The sequence below is a fragment of the Phoca vitulina genome, unplaced genomic scaffold (genome assembly GCF_004348235.1).
Source record: "Phoca vitulina isolate PV1807 unplaced genomic scaffold, GSC_HSeal_1.0 scaffold23, whole genome shotgun sequence".
Lineage (NCBI taxonomy): Eukaryota > Metazoa > Chordata > Mammalia > Carnivora > Phocidae > Phoca > Phoca vitulina.
The window spans coordinates 20,602,076-20,622,568 of record NW_022589726.1 but is presented as its reverse complement, the minus strand read 5'-3'; the positions used below and the strand labels follow the sequence as shown (position 1 = coordinate 20,622,568).

At 40.8% G+C, this 20,493-nt stretch overlaps 1 protein-coding gene across 2 annotated transcripts in view; it reads right to left on the bottom strand.

Annotated features, from left to right (window-relative positions):
- Positions 1 to 20,493, bottom strand: part of LIMA1 (LIM domain and actin binding 1) — a 91,098-nt gene that overhangs the window by 23,483 nt on the left and 47,122 nt on the right. For both annotated transcript variants that reach the window (XM_032420495.1, XM_032420497.1), the window contains exons 3-4: positions 20,070 to 20,115; positions 11,498 to 11,962 (exon numbers count right to left, since the gene is read on the bottom strand). In XM_032420495.1, coding sequence (XP_032276386.1) covers positions 11,498 to 11,962; positions 20,070 to 20,115 — 511 coding nt within the window. The remainder of the gene's footprint in view (positions 1 to 11,497; positions 11,963 to 20,069; positions 20,116 to 20,493) is intronic.

Below are 20,493 nucleotides of genomic sequence, written 5' to 3'. Positions count from 1 at the left end.
TTATTAACTGATAAAAAAATAAAATAAGCTGTAGCAACTCTAACCTTGCCACATTATGCTCAGGTCAGCTGCACCAACAACAACCACATCCACATGACTCACATGATGCAACAAACTCTTGCTCTGAGAGCAGCCCCCCATCTAGAAATGAAGATCACCAGCCAAAACAAAAAGATAAATTTGACAGGACACCCTCCCCATCCACATTTTTTTATTTTCAAAACATTTTTCATTTGCAGATAATTAAAGTAAAGGAAATTCCAAAGACTTACTCCAAATGCTGCTTGACTGTAAGATGATTACTATAAAAATTAGAATTTTCTGGGCTCAAAAAAGGGAGAAAGCCTGGAAATATATATATATATATATTTTTTGGTAACCAAAGGAGAACGGGTTCTGCATCCTTCATAATGAAGCAATATTTCAAATATTTACATTCTGTTAAAGGTAAAGTTCAGGTACGATTCCAAGAGTATGCATTACGTGTCACAACCTGCAGATAGCACAACCTGCAGATAGCAGATAGTCTGTACTTGTAGTCAAATCCCTCTCTGTCTCATGCAGAGTCCCTGCACTGGCATTACTGGGAGCAAGTCCATTTAGAACCAGAATATATGCCTTGCTAGGGCAGAGGCTTACTTTGGTTTTATTTATTTATTTTTAAAGATTTTTATTTATTTATTTGACAGAGAGAGACACAGCAAGAGAGGGAACACAAGCAGGGGGAGTGGGAGAGGGAGAAGCAGGCTCCCCGCTGAGCAGGGAGCCCGGGGCTCGATCCCAGGACCCTGGGATCACGATCTGAGCCAGAGGCAGACGCTTAACGAATGAGCTACCCAGGCGCCCCTTACTTTGGTTTTAGATGCATAAAATTCTCCATCTTTGCTAGCTTTCAATTTAAACCTTCAGGTTAAATAAAGTTAAGAACCTTTTTCTTTTTTAAAGCCTTCTGGTACATGAGGGTATCAGGACTCCAAATTCTTTTCTTCCAAGTACTAAAAAAGTGAATGTGCAAAGCCATTTGGTCTTCAAGAAAAATAGAAATGTCTCTGGAAATCAAAGTTATACTGACACTGGTTCTGAAGAAGAACACAGCTCTGAGATGGGAGAGCTTTTAATGAGATCCCAGATGAAGCACTAAGCATTTCTTTCAATACTGGTTCACCTACAAATCACTCAAATATTAAGAATAACAAGAACTCAAATGCATTTACAATGAATTTTGTGATCCTCATTTTACAAGTGGTAATCTGAGGTACAGGAAGAAGGAGGAGTTTCCTCTAATATTTCTCAAGGAAGTAGAAGAACACAAAAAGAAAAAAAAAACAGGAATTCTTATACTGAAATACTCTTCTGTAACACATTTTTATCACAGTTCAGCCCTGTTTACTCAGATGCCTGAGGGAGCCTGTTAAGAGAAAAGACAAGACACTTCAAGACTTTCTGGAATTTCCTAAGACTTGGCCTCACCCCACCCCACAAGTCCTCCTTCCTGTCAGCTGACTGTAGTAACTCTCATTAGTGGGACGGCCCCTTGAAATACTCTCTGAGAATCCATAAACTAAATGCATCAATACATACCAATAAGAGAAAAAGAGTTTAGAGCCTTTAGCCAGTAGTCTGTAGAATTTCTTTCCTCTGCAAAATTATCTTTTCTTTTTTTTTTAAAGATTTTATTTATTTATTTATTTGAGAGAGAGAGAGAGAAAGCAGAAGCGGGGGGACGGGCACAGGGAGAGGAAGAGCAGGGAGCCAGATGCAGGGCTCAATCCCAGGACCCTGAGATCATGACCTGAGCCAAGGCAGACTGTTAACCAACTGAGCCACCCAGGAGCCCCTCTGGAGAATTTTCTTAAAGGAATAAAGTAAGTGAGGTCCCAATTATCAAGTAAAAAGCAGGATTTCCTGTCCCCCCTAATTTTTAGGAAAAATTCTGTCTAAAAGTTGATTCTCAATACCTTTATTTACCTCATACCTCTCTCAGCCACTTTCTTCAACCTTTCAACTTTGACCTTCCTTCTGACTCTCATCCCTCCAAAGTCAAGGGTAGAGGATGACCTTTAGGGAAAATGGGACTTTGCTGAACTGTGCATAGGGAGTAGATAAAACCTAGCCTTAATTTCTCAAAGTACTGAGAGACAACATTTCCTTCTCCAGGTAGAAGAAAATAGAAAAAAATGGAGCTCTTTTAAGTGAAATAATACATATAGAAGGAGCTCTTTATATCCAGGTTGTGGGATTTCTTTATATTTTCTGTATTTCTAAGCATTCTACAAAAATTATGTGTTACACTTAAAATTAGGAAAAAAAGAAAAGAAAGGATGGGGCGCCTGGGTGACTCAGTCAGTTAAGTGTCTGCCTTCGGCTCAGGTCATGATCTTAGGATGCTGGGATCCAGTCCCATCGGGCTCCCTGCTCAGCAAGGAGTCAGCCTCTCCCTCTGCCCCTCCCCCTGCTTGTGCTCTCTTTCTAAAATAAATAAAATCTTAAAAAAAAAGGAGAGGCAATACATCATATTTATTAATACAAATAGATAAAAATGATAAAAACCAAATGCTGAGAAGGTGCTGGAGAATTAAATATGTCCTTAGATTGTGCTAGTGTTATAAAGTAGTATAATTTTTGAGAACCAGCTGAAAATATATAAGAACATGGTTTTTGGTTTTTTTTTTTAAGTTTTTTTATGTATTCACTTGAGAGAGAGACAGGGAGAGAGAGGGAGAGCAAGAGCGGGGGGGAGGGGCAGAGGGAGAGGGAGAAGCTGACTCTGCGCTGAGCAGGGAGCCCGATGTGGGGCTTGATCCCAGGACTCTGGGATCATGACCTGAGCCCAAGGCAGACACTTAACAGACTGAGCTACCCAGGTGCCCCAAGAAGAACGTTTAATGAATTATGGCTTTTGATCATGAGAACATCACTTCAGTAATATTGCCCTTCCCCCCAAATAACTAAAAACAAAATGTTTCTGCCAAGATGCTTAGAGCTTTTTATTAGACTAGAAAAATATCTAATTATTGGGGCATGATTAAACTATAATGAAATACTACATTGCCATAAAAGGATAACCACATGAACTAGGAAAATACATAGAAAGGTCTATATAAAAAAGACCAAACAAAAGATAAGGCACACAAAAACAGTGAGCACACAGGGACGAAAACCATGTAAAAACTAATTATGCAATGATAGGATATCATTGTGCACAGTTGTTTCATTCTTTTTTCCTGGTGAAAGTTATTGGTTTTTCCTGGTTTACTTGGCTTTTTCTTTTCTTTTCTGGTTTACTGTGTGTGGCAGGGGAGGGAGGAGGGACAATTCTAACTCAAGAGTTTTAGTACAAATCTCTTGCATTCCAATGTATTTCTTCTCTTCACTGCCCTGATGCTTTTAATTCAGTTACAAGACTATAAAATGTGGGAAGAGGGAAGATAGAGAGCTAAAGTCTTTGAGAATACAACTGTTGATATGTTTAAAATTTTTCCCAGTTTCTTTAGATTTCAGATAAGGAAGGCCATGGCCAGTTGTTTTTACCTAATACACAGTTATTACAATATTAATGAAGACACTGTTACATGGTAGAGACAGGGTACTAAACAATTTCAGTCCTTGTTCTGATATTAATTAGCCAATCACATTGGGCATGTCAGTTAACTTCTCTGACCTCAGTTGTTTCCACCTGTAAATTAGGGATTTTATTTATTTATTTTTTAAGATTTTGTTTATTTGACAGAGAGAGACACAGCGAGAGAGGGAACACAGGTAGGGGGAGTGGGAGAGGGAGAAGCAGGCTTCCCGCCAAGCAGGGAGCCCGATGCGGGGCTCGATCCCAGGACCCCAGGATCATGACCTCAGCCGAAGGCAGATGCTTAACGACTGAGCCACCCAGGCACCCCTAAATTAGGGATTTTAATATCCTGAGAGCAGTGAGCTGGATTAAATAACCTTACAGTCCTGTACAGTTTTTAGGTTTATGTCAAAGATATTGATAGGGATTTTTCACTCATTTTAACTGATGAGTTAGAAGACTAGAGAAAATGACTAATATATTCATCTGGATATACACACCTATGTTGTCTAATCCAGGAGTGAGTCTGATTCCAGAAAGATAAAGGCAGTCATATTTGAGGGGGTAAGTGAAGTCTTTCTGGCCACTCCAAACTCTAATGGAGCCAAACTTGCTTACAGAACGTTCCAGTCATCTGACATTCCTTTTTTCTTTTTTTCTTTCTTTAAGATTTTATTTATTTGAGAGAGAGAGAGAATGAGTGGTGGGGAGCAGCAGAGGGAGAGAGAGAGAAGCAGAAGCCCAATGTGGGGCTCAATCCCAGGACCCAGAGATCATGACCTGGGCCCAAGGCAGAGGCTTAACCAACTAAGCCACCCAGGCGCCACTCTGACATTTCTTTTTAACATGTTTTTGTTTTGGTTTTGTTTTTAACTTTTCAACATGTTTTATTGTAATGAAACTGGCTAAAAACCAGTAAGTAGTTAAGTTGGCCTGGAAGTAAACAGAAGAGACATGACTGGTCTCCAGTTGGTACATCAAGAGCAGCCATTTAGCGCAACAAACAGTGAGAAATATCAGAATTCCCTGACCTGCATCTCTACACCTGGATCCATTATTACCTTACCATGAAAGACAAAAGAATTACTGTTACTAATTAAGGGTAAATAAAACTTAATTTACACTGGTATGACGTCTTTACCAGAAATGATCTGCTAGAGAGAGAGGTCAGTCAAAATAACACTGACAGAGTGTACTTATATTTTGAAATTATAGAAGAAGCTATAAATCATGGATGAATATAACAAATCATCAAAAAAAATTACTTTTAGGGGCCCCTGGGTGGCTCAGTCATTAAGCGTCTGCCTTTGGCTCAGGTCATGATCCCAGGGTCCTGGGATAGAGCCCCGCATCGGGCTCCCTGCTCCGCGGGAAGCCTGGTCTCCCTCTCCCACCCGCCTGCTTGTGTTCCCTCTCTCATTGTGTCTCTCTCTGTCAAAAAAAATAAATAAAATCTTAAAAAAAAAAAACTTTTAGCAGGATATATGAGAAAGATGGCATTGATAGAAAAATCAAAGATAATTATTGTGTTTATTTAACAAAACCAGTTACTGTATCCATATTTAAAGCTCTAGTAATGTATCTATTGGATGTTTAATGTTGGGTCAATTTAAGATTTATGATTTGCTGATAACCAAACTAAAGATATACTCACCTACATTAAGATGACTATATTAGGGGTTCCTGGGTGGCTCAGTCAGTCGAGCATCTGACCTTGGCTCAGGTCGTGATCTCAGAGTCCTGGGACAAGCCCCACATCCCACGAGTCCCACATCCCAGAGCCCCACATCCCACATCGGGCTCCCTGCTCAGCGGGGAGTCTGCTTCTCCCTCTGCCCCTCCTCGTACCCCACCCCCTGCTTGTGCTTTCTCTCTCTCAAAAAAAAAAAAAAAAAAGACTACATTAGACCCTACAGTGATGTTGACAGTTATTCAAGTCCCTTTCCGCCCTAAGTCCATCTTAAAATTATGGCTTAAAAATATGTAATTAATACCAATTATGAACATCCTCGGAATTTTATTCTTCTTGGAATATAATTTCAAATGAATTACTTAAGACATTAAGGAAGCAGAAGAAAAATGTTATTAAGATACATTAAGTGTATAAGAGAGCACATGTAGTTGTTAACCAAGAAAGGAGAAAATAAAATGTCATGGATAATTTTATAACAATGTACAGATTCCCTATGGACACCTACCCATTCTTCAAGAAGGCAAATATAAATTGTCTCCTTGATGTAGATTACAGATTGGTTGGCTATGGTTAAAATATCTAATGAACACAGATCAGACTTCAGCTTGGTTGCCTTATTTTCTCCAGGGCTTACTCCAGGACAGCAACACGTAAACACTGTTCTGTATGAGTTACAGAAAGCTAAACAAAATACCAAATGTCACTTCCAGGAAGTTACACAAAGAAAAACCACAAAAATTTTGGACTGTTTGAAGAAGGATGGTTTTAGTCTCATATTAACAAGTGCGGCTTTTGTTGGTGTTTTGGTGCTAGCCACTCATATAATGATCCTGGTGACAAGAGGAACAGAAATTCTAAGGGAAGTTTAAGGGCTTAGAAGTCTAAGGGAAGAAAAGTAGCAAACAAGTGAAAAGGGGGCTGGGACAAGGGAAACTTCCATTTTTATTTTAGATACTTCTATTTTAGCTGAGTGTACTGTTTTGCCTTTGTAATATAAGACAAGTTAATACAATTAAAATATGACTAACTGGAAGCATTAAAATATACCATGAATAATGGGGGGGAAAGGAGAAAGAAAAAAATTTCTAAATAGTTTAATTCTTTTCACTTATGGACAAACTTATTATTTTCTCATTGCAACTTCCCATCCATGGTTAGTCTCCAAAGAATGAACAAATGAGTGAGCTTATGTGTTTTAGGAAACAGTGATTTTTGGTGAGGAGGTACTCTCTCCTCTACTCTATCAAACTCCTCTCCTAGAAATTGGAAACATTTCATGGAAGAAGAAGTACTCCAGGGGCGCCTGGGTGGCTCAGTCGTTAAGCGTCTGCCTTCGGCTCAGGTCATGATCCCAGGGTCCTGGGATCGAGCCCCGCATCGGGCTCCCTGCTCAGCGGGAAGCCTGCTTCTCCCTTTCCCACTCCCCCTGCTTGTGTTCCCTCTCTCACTGTGGTCTCTCTGTCAAATAAATAAATAAAATCTTTAAAAAAAAAAAAAAAAAAAGAAGTACTCCACATCTGTATTAAAGTATCAACAGACATCCACAGTCTAGTCTTATTTTCTTGCATTACACCTAAGTCGTTCAATCCTGACCCACCAGAAGACAATAATTGAAATAGGTTATGAAGGCAGAAATAGGTCACCCAAATATTCGGTCTTTATTCTCCTATCCAAGGATTTGTGTGAACCAAATATGTTAGGAACAAAACAGAAAGAAGTGAGACTGAATGAGCCTGTCACATGCTCCTTATATGCTCCTGGTCATTCCAGGGCATAAAAGAGGTACTTAATTTTTTGAATAACGACATCCTGGTTTTAAAGATTATGGATTCAAATGTCAACATGATGATAACTGAATGTTGGTTATGACTAATCAGCTATCTTTTTCATAAAAGGATATCCAGAATAGTTACCTCAGCTACCTAAAATCCAGATCAACATATACATGAAGTTAGGATTGCTAGACCACCTGGGGTGGGGGGGGAATGTTTCTTTTTCCTAGTAATGATGGTAGGTTATATCAATCCACCCACTGCTCATTTGCTCATAGGAATTAGAGCCATCATGTTCAACTAAACTATCTGATCCGAATAATGTATCTATTCACTAAAGGTAGAGAATAAGTGAGGAAGAGCATTTAATCAATTCTTACTATTTATAAGCTATTTGAACTCTAAGCTTTGTTTCTTCCTTTTATTAAGTAAGCACTAAGAGCTAAGTCCTTGTACTAACCATTGGGGAAGAAAAACATCACTTTGAAAGAAATTACAGACTTCAGGAGTATACTGAATAAAAAGATTTTATTTATTTTTTAGAGCTAGAGAATGGGGCTGGGGGGCTGGGAGGGGAGGAAGAGCAGAGTGGAAAGCAGAACCCCGCCCCCTGCCCCAGCGCAGAGCCCAATAGGGGGCTCAATCCCACAACCCTGAGATCATGACCTGAGCCAAAAGCAAGAGTCGGACGCTTAACCGACTGAACTACCCAGGTGCCCCAGGAGTATACAAATTTACACATGATTATTAAGGGAAGCATGATATAAATGCCCAAACAGAAGTAAAAAGAAAATTCTATAGGTATAGGAGAGTAAGAAGGGTTAATTTATCTGAGAGAAGCTGAGGTAAGGTCTCACAGTTTTGACAGACCTTTGGGAGATAAATTTCAGAAGACAGTAACTGGGGATAGGTATGAATGATTTAGAGAGTAAGGAGTGATCCAGGGTTTAAGTATAAGACTGGCTCTGAGATTGAAAGGTAGGTTGAGCTCAGACTGTGGAAGACCCAATATTGAATATGGATTAATTCTGAGGCATCAAATTTTCTTAAAGATTTATTTATTTATTTATTTATTTGAGAGAGAGAGAGAATGAGTGGGAGGGGCAGAGGGAGAGAGAATCTTAAGCAGATTCTGCACTGAGCATGGAGCCCTACATGGGGCTCTATCTCATGACCCCAGATCAGGACCTGAACAGAAATCAAGAGTCAGATACACTTAACTGACTGCCTGGGTGGTGCCCTGGGTCATCAAAAGTTTCTGAGTAAACTAATTTACAACTCTATTTAGAAAAATAAATAGCAACAGTGTAGAGGATGCATGGGAAGAAAGAAAAGAGGCTGATGGGGGAGGTCATAGCAATACTATGGGACCAGACAGAATGGCCCATACTTGAGAGATGTATAGAGGGCAGGCTGGCTGGCTTGCTTGCTTGCTTGCTTGCTTGCTTACTTACTTACTTACTTACTTACTTATTTATTTATAGATTTTATTTATATATTTGAGAGACAGAGAGAATACGAGTGGGGGAAGAGGGAGAAGCACTCCCTACTGAGCGGGGAGCCCGATATGGGGCTTGATCCCAGGACCCTGGGACCAGGACCCGAGCTGAAGGCAGATGCCCAACTGATACTGAGCCACCCAGGCGTCCTGAGGGTAGGCTTATTTAGATGGCTTAGTAAGTGACTGACTGGGAAGAGGAGGCAGGCAGAAGGAAGAACTGATTCCAAGTTTTACAGACAAGAAGATTTGGTGCATGGTAATGCATGAAGGGAACTGGGGTAAAGCAGGTTTTTGGTTGGAAAGACAATGGATTCTTTTTTAGCCTTCTTGAATGTGAGTGCCTAAGGGATATTCAGAGATGTCTGATCTGGCAGGCAACCAGAAATATGAGGCTGAAGCTTGGGTTAAGAACTGAGAATTAAAATCTAGTTTGGGGGTTCACCTCTTAGAGTCATGGAAAGAGGTGAGATTTCACAAGGAGAGAGAGAAAAACAGGAGGGCAGAGATCAGGAAGAAAAGTGGACAAGAACAGAACCATCTCAGGCAAAAGGGAGCAAGAGAGGCTAACAAAAGTGGAACTCAAGCCAATTAACTTTGTCTCCTGTAAATAACTGAGAAAAAGATTTAAGAGGACACAGCATTAGAGCATTATTTCCATTATCTATGTGCTCCCTGACCCTGCCCAGCTAGTTAGTTGAGATTCAGTCCAGTTCTCTAAAATTTAGTTACGGAACCAAAGATTCACACAATTTGTACCTACTATATTTGCTTGTCTTATGGAGGTACTAATTTGTTAGCTCTGAAGTATATACTCTTTCTTGTAGACTCTTGCTCCTAAAGCGACTTCTAGTGTCCCTACCATATGTATTTCTCAGAGCTTCCTTCCAAAGATCCAATTATGTAACTTCCCGATTAAAGCGTTATCCATGTTAAAGCTGAAATTATGTTAACAATAACTGTAACGTAATTTCAAGCTAATTTTGTTATTCCTTAAGCTAAAGTAGACAAAACTTTTTTTTAAATATTTTTTGAAAATATTAGACAAAACTTTTTTAAAGTAAACTATTCATGTTTCTAACATGGATAAAGGATGGTTATTTAGAAACAGCTATAAAACCAAGGGCAGTTCTGTTTTACCAAGCAGTCCATTAAGTGACAAAGGACTATTTAATCAGGAAGTTTTAAAGGGCACCTAAAAAAGCCCAGGTCAATCTTAGACATCCCCCCTCCACCCCCCCATCTTCCTATACCATTAACAATCAGGCTGCCTGCCCTGTGCTATTAGAGATCTAGAAGGATCTTTCTTTATATGAGGAGTCTTTCTCTACTCTGACCAGCCACAAAGTGATAGGCTTGTTCTGACCCATCTCTCGCCAGACATTTATGAGAAAAAAGTCTCTCACCAGATCCTTACACATAATCAGCATTTTTGTTTGCTGCAATCCCAGTCATTTCCTACCTTAGGCCAGTTTCGACATGCACCAGGCTTTTGCACTGAATCGACATTGTGTGTGCTGGCATGACATCAGCCGTCCTGCCCCTAACAGGGTCTCTGAGGAGGAGGCTTACAATGGTGCTTTGAGTCACAACAAAACCCCTTCCTCTCTATTTAGGATTTCTGACATTTTTTCCCTTCCACTTAAAATTCTTCTTCCCATTTAAATTAAAAAAAAAAACAAACCTAAAAATTTTTTTTTTATTAAGACCATAAAGGATAAAGAGGGAGTTGGCAGGCCTAGAGGACTAAAAATTGAGAGGGATGAGAGTTTTAAGGAAAGTCATAAAACTGCTTTGTGGTTACATCTTTTGCCAACTGGTTTCAATGTTAAAATAGAGCTAAAACTCATGCACAGGAAAGGGTTCTAGGTTTGCAAACCTTTACAAATTCTTACTACATCCTCAAAATAGATGATCCTTTAAACACCCAAGGACTTTTCTAGGCTGGAAAGCTCCAGCCACTGCAACTTACGGAAAGAGATAAACTAAGTCACGTCAAACATAACTGAAGATTATAGGACGAGTTATCAAATTTTTCTCTCAGAAAGAAGGTCTTATACCATTACTTCACACATGCAGGGATTTGGGCCAAATATTTAGCTTAAAAAATTTCAGCTTTCCCATCTAGATGGAATCTAGAGAAAATGATGGCTTTGCTTCCTGTCAGATCTGTTTATTTCATTATAATGACTGTTGTAACAAACCATCCCCATGTACAAAGCCAGATACGCAGGAAAGTATGAGAAAACTGGAAAAATTTACCAGTTCTGCCGCCCCTGGATTGTGTTATAAGTCACCAGCATATGTAACTCATTTTCTAGTTAAGTAATTCCCTCTGGGTACCCGGTCTGCAATCCACACGAAGGATCAAATTTCATTAGCAGTTGTAGGAAAATGCAACCCTGAGCATTTGCAAGTCAAAACTCCTGAAGGCTACAGCTAATCTGGCTATCCTCACTGATTTTTCCTGGGAGAGGATTTTAGCTGATAGAAAACATTTGTTGGACGGCACAGATGAGGAAGTGGAGAAGAGAAGGAGTCAGCTAGCAAAGAGACAACTAAGCCTCAGTCTTAATGTTAAACTCTGGCCTTAATACTCAGCCTGCAGCTGTGTCCAAGCAGAGAGAGATTCAGCAGTAATCCCACCCCCCAAAGCTACAAATGACAAAAGGCACAGGAAGACAAATTAAAAGGGCAAGCGTATAAAAACACAAAATCTAATCGGCACCAAACTCTTCATTTCTAGATATTAACCTGAATCCCAGTGTGTGCTTGATTTCACGTGGAACTGGGTCACAGATCCGCAAAATCTTAGCATCTGTGTAAATAATTCGAGACTTCTCGTTAATTCATTTAATTTTGAATCAAAAGACATACTGGCCACCACTCAAACTGTCTAGATCAGAAAAACAGCTTTGTTTAATCACTTGAATCGGCTTTCTCAAGCCTGCCACCGGCCCAGTCCTTACCTTGGTTTGAGTTGGTTCACCTTTCTCAAACATCATCTTAAGCCTGTTCAGCGGAACATTGTATTTCTCTATTTTGTTTGCGGCTTCTGTGTTTTCACTGATTTCAGGTTTTCCTACTTCATGCCTGGATTCTCCTAGACAATTTTCCATTTTTTTACTTTCTTTCGAGTGGTCTTTAAGACGCTCGCTGCCCTCAATGAGGAGATTCGGCCACTGAGTAAGGGCTTCAGAAGGTGATCCGAGTCTAGGTCTGGGGTGGACTCTTTCTTCCTGGTCAGCTTCGGCCTCAGGGGCAGAGCTTCTAGCCACTTCACCGGCAGGATGGTTGCCTCCGTGTCTGACCTCAGCGCTGCCGTTTCGCAGGGAGTCTGTGTGAGACTCTGTTCCCAGGGCTGGGTTCTCCCACTTCTTCTTTAACACAGTCAGGATACCCCTCCTGCAGTGCTGGGGGATATTTTCAGTGTTCTAGAAGAGCAAGAAGTAAGTGCCAGTTATAACTTGCCTGTTGAAACATTCAAACATGTTGTTCTTTGTAAAATGAAAGTTAAAACTCTAAGCTGCTCCTGGTCCACGGGCGTTTCAGACAGCTGTGAACAGTTACAGCCCTGCCACATGGAGAAAGCATCCACCCGGGGAGAGGGGAAGAGAGAAAAAGTCAGGAGCTGAAGCAGGAAGTGATAAAACAGGATAGCCTTATAAGGACAAAATGAGGAGAAAAGAGAGCCCAGATCTAATGATAGTTACATTGGAGACAAGGGATTTTTATCCAAAGATTAATAAGGAAAACAAGAAAGAGGAAGCAAAATACTAGGTACTTTAAACACCGCAAAATATGCATTAATACAAGTTCATCATTACATACCACAAAATTACATGGGGAATCCTGCTGGGGTTTTTTTTCTTTTAAATATGACAAAGACACAGTATAGCTGAAACTATACAATACCATAATTGTGGATAGTATCATCAAGGATTGAAAGTATTTGTAGAAATTTAGAGAACTCACCAGACTTTTACATGTATTTGCATAAATGATATCTTATCATACCTGCCATAATCTACATGCATATGAACAAATTTTATTTTTACATAAGAACCCAATCCTCTTTTTTTCTTCTGCTCTTCTCTACACACGTTTGTCCATGTGTAAATTCTCAGTTATCAGAAAATTTACTATTTCACAGATCCTCTGGTAGAAAAATATCCAGGCTTCATATGAAAACACTACCACCCACTTTCTTGATTGAAGGACACACATTTACACATCTAAGAGAGGTCACTTTCACCTGGGTCAAAACAGAATTAATTTATACATATATGATCGCAAACAACCTGGAACCTGCCACTACTGTTCTACAATAACAGAGGAAACATGCTTGATGAAGTAAAATTCAATGTCCCATACTCTGAAAGCGTTCCTATAAATAAGCTGAGCAGCACCAACTCCCAACAAGCCACGAATTCCAATACCTTCGAGCCCTCCGTTCCTGTGGTCTGTGACTCACCCGTCTTTCAACTAAGAAAGAAAGGACAAACCACCTAGGACTGAAAGACTTCCGGGAATTAAACAGGATTAGCAGCTATATTGGGAATTAAGTCTCTCACCCTATTACTCTTCTCAATACATAGCACCAAGGTCTGAAAAAAAAAAAACTTACAGAGGACAACTGCTTGATTTTAGTGTTTAAATCTTTACTGACAAGATGATTCACTGGTGGAAGAATGAATGGATCAGAGATACAAGAAGCATGAAAAGTCTTCTTGCTGGAAAAGAAGACTTAAACTGCTCTGGACGCTGGTGCCGTCTTATCGCTGGCAGCATGCTTTGCTGGATGCTGCCTCCTGCCACACAATGGATGAGTCATCTGGGTCTCCAACTGCACCTGCCCTGCCCTTGCCCAGCCTAAACAGGAGCCCTGACACTCTAAGTGGCATTTTGCCTTGGTAACTGGACACTACTTTTCTCAGTAATCGTGTGATTGAAGTATATTGACATGGAAAGATGCTCATAAGATACTTTTGAGGGGAAAAAAGCAAACTTTAAGACCACAGGGATGCCTGGGTGGCTCAGTTGGTGAAGCGTCTGCCTTCGGCTCGGGCCATGATCCCGGAGTCCTGGGGTGGAGGCCCGCATCGGCATCCCCTGCTCAGCAGGGGGCCTGCTTCTCTCTCTGCTGCCACTCTCCCTTCTTGTGTTCTATCTCTCTCTGACAAATAAATAAAATCTTAAAAAAAAATTTTAAGACCACATAATCCCATCTTATAATACAAATGTATATTTATAAACACAGAAAAGTAGTCTGGAAGAAAAGACATCAGGATGTTAACGTTACCTTTGGATCATGGATTATGTGCATCTACATTTTTTTTTCTTCCTTTTTACAATAAATGTGTATACATTATTAACACAAATGAATAAAAAATAGAACTATACATCATCTTCCTATCACAAAAATCTACAGAATATTAAAACGTTCTGATGTTACTATAAGCAGCTGGAAAATGATCATTTCTACTTTACTTGTGATGACCAGGAAGAGAGGGATCTGTGGAATGGAGTACCGGCAGTGACCCAAAAAGGGCCTGGGTGGAGGAAATCCCTTAGGGGGCATTGTAACAAGGAGTAAGTGTGCTCTTTTATTAAAGAGAGTTCTTAAGGGTACACGTTCAAAAGTGTTTAAGTGGGGACAAAAAGGGCTGTCCAGCCTGACAGCATGAAAGGCCCCACACCCTGCAATCACTCCTGGCAGCATCCCCAGGCAGTGCCAGCGTGCAGGGCTTTAGGACCCAAGGAGAGAAAAATGGGGAAGAAGCAGTGATTCCAGTCCTTCTGGGGAAGGAAAAGAAGCAAGAAGGTACAGAACCAAAGCAATAGCTAAAAGCAGTTTGGACCGCAAAGTGGCAAGAGTATTATATTGAGATGGCCTGGGTTATCATTGTAGAAGGGATTACAAGCCACTTCTATTTTCTACAATGAACATGTGTTACTAGTCTACTCCAGCCCCACCCAGACAAGTGACCTTGGGCAAGTTTAATTTCTGGAACCTACCATACTTGGCTATTGTGGAGAACAGATGTGCCTATATTAAAGCATGTAGTGTAGTATTTGACATAAATAGGCACCCAGTAAGTGGTGACAATTAATATTAAGTGGGTAGGCCTCCCTACTCCTCCAGCCACACCTCATGATGATCAACCACAGTACCCAGTCATTTCTCAAATCCTGAACTTGGGTTACAGTCTCTTACTGCTCTTTCTATTCTCTCTATAGGCTCCACTGTTCCAGAGTGGGGGTGTAGGGCACACAATAAGGTGAAATTCTAGTTGGTTTTAACTTTTTCCCAAGTATTTTCCTAGAAGAGGCATGCGAAGTCATGGAGGCTGCAAGTTTTCAAGGGCCCCATTGGTTGGTACACGACCACAGCCTCCTCTCTCAAGCGTGACATCCAGCACACTGTTTATTCTTCCCAGCAAGGCTGGGAATCTTGGCAGATTTGCCTCTGGACCATAACTGGCTTCCTGAATCCAGATTAGATACAACCTGGAAATGCAACACTATGTCTTTTCTGCAGGAGCATTTAACTTGGAGTTGGGATGTGTCCCAGCACTGTCCATCTGAGATGTATGACCGTGGATAAGTTCTTTCCTCTCTTTGGGTCTCCGTTATTCCACCATTAAAATGTAGAGGCTGGGTCAAATGAGCTTAAGTGCTGAAATCTTGGCAGGGGTATCTTCATCTTAAAAGCTGAGGATATTGGGTAGGAGACAGCAGCGCAGCTGCAAACATGGACTACCGGGATGTACAGCCCCCGAGGAAGGGAAGAGCTTCTCAGAAAAGTGGTAGCCAGTCATTATGGAGATGAGTGCCCAAATTGTACAGATTTCAAGAAGTGGCATGTTGCATGCTTGAAAGGAACATGAAAATATAACTGATGGCAGTATTAATGGTCTGTGTTTCTGTTTCCTAGATATAAGTGGAAGAGGAAGAAAAAGGGAAAAGTAAATTTCTGGAAAACTAGGCTATCATGTAACCTGATCCCACTATTTACTGAAGGAATAAATGTACCCACTTGCTTCTGAATGTTTCTCTAACTTGCTTTCCATGGCAGAATGTAGTATTTCATCTGGTCACTTTTTTTTTTTTTTAAGATTTTATTTATTTATTTGACAGAGAGAGAGAGAGAGCACAAGCAGGGGGAACGGCGGGCAGAGGGAGAGGGAGAAGCAGGCTCCCCGAGGAGCAGGGAGCCCGATGCGGGGCTCGATCCCAGGACCCTGGGATCATGACCTGAGCCCAAGGCAGTCACTTAACAAAGTGAGCCACCCAGGCGCCCCCTGGTCAGTCATTTCTATAAATTTATATGGATATTTCTCCCTGTTCTTCAGGAGACAATTCAGGCTTCTGGTGGATGTTAAAAGCAACCCTCTGTCATTAGTGGAAAAAATGGTGGATCTGAATAAATTCTATAGTTTAGTTAACAGCATTGCACCAGTTAATTTCTTAGTTTTGATAAATGTTTGAGAGTTATGCAAGATGTTAACATTAGGGGGAGGTAGGTGGAGATACATGGAACTGTACTATCTTAAGAACTCTACTGTCAATCCGAAATTATTTCAAAATAAAAAGTTTGCTAAAAAAAAAAAAGTAACACTCCCTCAACTTCGTATGTTCCTCTAGCTATTGCTGTCTCTTGCATTTTATAGTTAAGGGTCTTGAAAGCACTGTCTGTATTTGCTGTTTCCACTTGCTCGCTCTCCATTCATGCTAACTCTACCACCCGAACATTTCTGAAGTAGCTCTAGTCAAGATCACCCATTACCTCTTTAACATTTTCATTTTATTATCTTATTTTTAACTTACTATTTTCTCAATTACAAAAGTAATAAAAGGGGTGCCTGGGTAGCTCAGTCCGTTAAGCGTCTGACTCTTGATTTCGGCTCAGGTCATGATCTCAGGGTTGTGGGACTGAGCCCAGAGTCAGGCCTTGCGCTGGGCATGGAGTCTGCTTGAGATTCTCTCTCTTCCTCTCCCTCTGCCCTTCACCCCCCCCCCCCCCCCCCCGCCCCCCCCAGTCTTAAAAAAAAAAAAAAAAAAGTAATTACAAAACTTACTGGGGGGAAGAAAAGTCACAATCAATATAGGAATGTATACATGCCTTGAATATATACTCTAATTTTCCCTATTTGACTTCCCTACCCCTTCCCATCAAGATACCCACTGCCATCAGTTTGGTGCATACACTCTCAACTTTTTCCCCCTTATATATATATACTACATATATTTTTTAGATATTATAAATATATATATTTACACAGGAAGATATCAAAAAGCACATTATGTGTTTAAAAGCAAGATCCAGAACAGTATAGTATGGTTACTATACTATCACTACCAGTGTATGAGAGTTCGTATTTCCTCACATACTGAATATTAGCTAATAAAAAAATCTGCCAACTGTTTAGATTACAACTTATATCTCATGGTTACTTTACATTTTTTTATTATTAACGAGGCTAAGCATTTTTTCATATGTGTATTGTTTCTTAATTACCTGTTCACATCCTTTGACCTCAACTGGCAAATGCAATGGACACTTCTGCTTTATTTTATTTGGTATCTCTATAGCATTTGACACTACTGACCACCCCCCCTTCTAAAAATTCCTTCCTTTCATGGTTACTGTGAGAAACCCCTTTTTTTCTAGATTTCTTCCCATTTCTTTGGCCACTCCTCAATCTTCTTTACGGGTTTCTCTTCCTCTGTTCCCCCTTCCCCCTGCTCCACATGCTGGGGTCCCTCAAGGTTCCATCTTAGGTCCTCTTTGCTCACTTACCTATTCCCTGTAGATGATGTCATCTACCTTCTGGTTTTACCCACCAGTTGCCTATTGAGGACTCATACCCTATAACTCTAGGTAGATCTCTCTCCTTACCTGGAATTCCACTTGGGTATCCTATAGGCATCTTAAACTCATCCTTGTCTAAGGCTGAAGTCTCCTTTCTCCTCTTTTTACCCTTCACCCTTTAATCTGTTTCTTTTCCTGAGTCCTCCATCTTGGTGAATGTGACAATTATCTTTTCAAACATCAAATGTGCCTGTTCTCATGTCTTTGTGCTGTGCATGTGTCACTTCCTCTGCCACTTCTTTGCCTCCTTTGCTTAGTTAATTCCTACCTCTCCTTTGGATTTAGTCAGGTACCACTTCTGGGAAGCCTTCCTTGACATGGCATAGTCCAGGTTATGAGTTCCTCCTAAATTCTCCCCTAGCACCACAAGTATTTCTCTACATGGTACGAATTGCGCTGGGATTATAAACTCTATTTTCCAAACTCTAAACAGTCCCTCGAAGGCAAGGACCACATCTTATTCTCTTTGTGTCTTCAGCACCTGGCACCTAAGAGATGCTCCATAAATGTTTGTCTGCACTCGTAGAAATCTATCTACACTGTCTTGAACCTACTCCAGTCAGGCCTTTATCCCACCACTCCCAAACAGCACAAGATGACCAATGACCTTCATCTTGCCAAATCCAATGGTCAGTTCCCAGCTTCTCTGTGTGTTTGACTCTGCTAATAACTCTCCTTTTAGAAGCATTTTCTTCACTTGGCTTCCGGCACCCATTCTCTTGTTTCTACTGCTGTTTCACCAGTTGCTCCTGCCCAGTCTCTTTTGCTGGTTTCTTCTTATCTCTCTAACTTTGAATCGAGGTGCTCCTGAGCTCAGGCCTCAGACCTCTTCTCTTCTATAGAATATTCACTCCCTAAGTGATCTCATACATCTCATGTCTTTAAATACCACTGATCTTTGATACACACACATCTTATCACTAGCCCGCATCTCTTCCAGTTCCAGATTTATATGTACAAGTTCTTATATAACATCTCTACTTGGATGTCTTTAAGGCATTTCATATTTAACATGCTCCAAACTGAGCTGCTACCATGTCCCTTCTCTAAACCTGCTTTTACTACAGTCTTCTCCATTTCAATTAATGGCATTTTTCCAGGTGTTTGAGCACAAACCACTGTTGCCATTCACGGTTCTTCTCTTTATCTACTTTCAGTATAAATCCTGACCACTTCTCATCATCTATATAGCTACTACTCCAGTCCAATCCATTATCATCTCTTGCCTAAACACTGAAATTGTCTTGTAATTTGTCTCCATGTTTCTGCCATTGTCCCTATAGTCTCTTCCTCCTCTTTTTAAAATTTAAGTCAGATCACATCACTCCTTTGCACACAAACCCTCCAAAGGCGCCCATGTGATTAGAGTTAAAGCCCAGGTCCTCACAGTGGCTCTCTATGACTTTGCTTTTCCTACTCCTCAAACACATTAAGAATGTACCTGCCTCAGGGCATTTGCATATGCTCTTCCTTCCACCTGAATCATTCTTCTCCCTGGTTCATATCCTCAGATCTCTGCTCCAATGTCCCCTCATCAGAGGCTTTTCTGAGGCTTTTCTGGACCACCCTACATTCTATCCCTCTTACCTGCTTTACATTGTTTCTTAGCACTAATCACTGACACAATTTCTTTATTGTTCATCTGTCCCACTATCATGTAAACTCCATGATGGCCAAAATGTAGTCTGTCTTCGTGCCTAAAACAGTGCTTGGCACATTGTAGGTGATCTGTGAATACTTGCTAAATGAATAAATGAAAGAAGAAAGGAGGAAAGGAGGCAGGGGAAAAATCACAGGCAGGACAGAGAGGAGGAGGAAAGAAAAGAAACCAACCTTTGAGTGAAATGATGGTAGCTTTTGCTTACAGTGTGCCAGAGGGGATCCATTTTTTAATTATAGGACAATTAAGCCAAAGACCTGGTCAGCATTACCCCCTTAGAGAGAACAAATTGACAGGGGCATGTTATGTACTAATTTAAATAGGTTGGGTACTAAAAACTGCCAGGAGGAGATTTTTGCAATGCCAGTCAAACTAAATAATTCTTACCCAAATATGTGAGTTTTTTTCCCTCATAAGATTAAATCAAGTAAGATTTCAAAAGAAATACACTCTCCAGCCCAGCTGGAGGCTAGCCAGCGGGGAGAGTACAGAATGGTTACGAGCAGAGAGCTTGTTCTAAGGTTTTAGCCTTCGACGGATCCTGCAGCTGAGAAATTTGCTAACTAGAGTGGGTCAAGAAGTGTGCTTTAAACAAAGAACCCAGGGGATGACAACAGCTGCACAGCTGCTATCATTTAAATGCAGAAATATAGAAATTCTGGTTGTTTGGTTTGGAACAAGGGCTGAAGCCTAGGGGACCCTGTATTCTAACGTGAGCAGAAGTAGTAAGCCATTTTACTAACCTCAGGCAAAGCACTTGGCCTTCTATCTTTCACTCAACTCAGGGAAGAAAGAAAGGGTTCAAGAGGAGAGCTTCGGTGGAAAAATAAGATTCCTTGCACCCGAGCCACATTCTCCTGAGTAAATGGCGCACAAATCAGAGCAGCTGACACCCATGCCCAGCTCAGCTGACATGGAGCCCAAGCCCCATGGAGGCTGCAGGTGGCTGGGCCACACAGGCTCCACTCGGGAAGCTCCACAGGCCCTGGGGCTTCTCAATACTTACACTTCTCCTCTTTTCCATGTTTGCTTCTTCAGCTGCTTTCTGGTACCTTCAGAGAAGAGGGGGAGAAAGAGAATGTCCTCAAATTAAATTTATATTTTTACTTTTTAAACCTTTAAGAAAACCACTTCTGCCTACATATTTCTGCCAGCAAGTGTCTTTAATCAACTCTATCAGAAGAAACACAAAATCAGAGTGGCTCTCACTTCCGGCATTGTTCCAGTCATCTGATCTGGTCTATTGGAAAGGTCCAAGGCGAGGAAGTCAAATGCTGGGAAATAACTAGGTAGAGCAGAAAGTCTGGGGTTTAAGTCCTACTTTAATCACTCATTAACTATGATCTCTGGCAAGTCTCAGTTTCTTTATCTAGAAAATGGCTTTATATGTCTACTTTCCAGGTTGCTGTGAAGATTGAGATCACATGTGT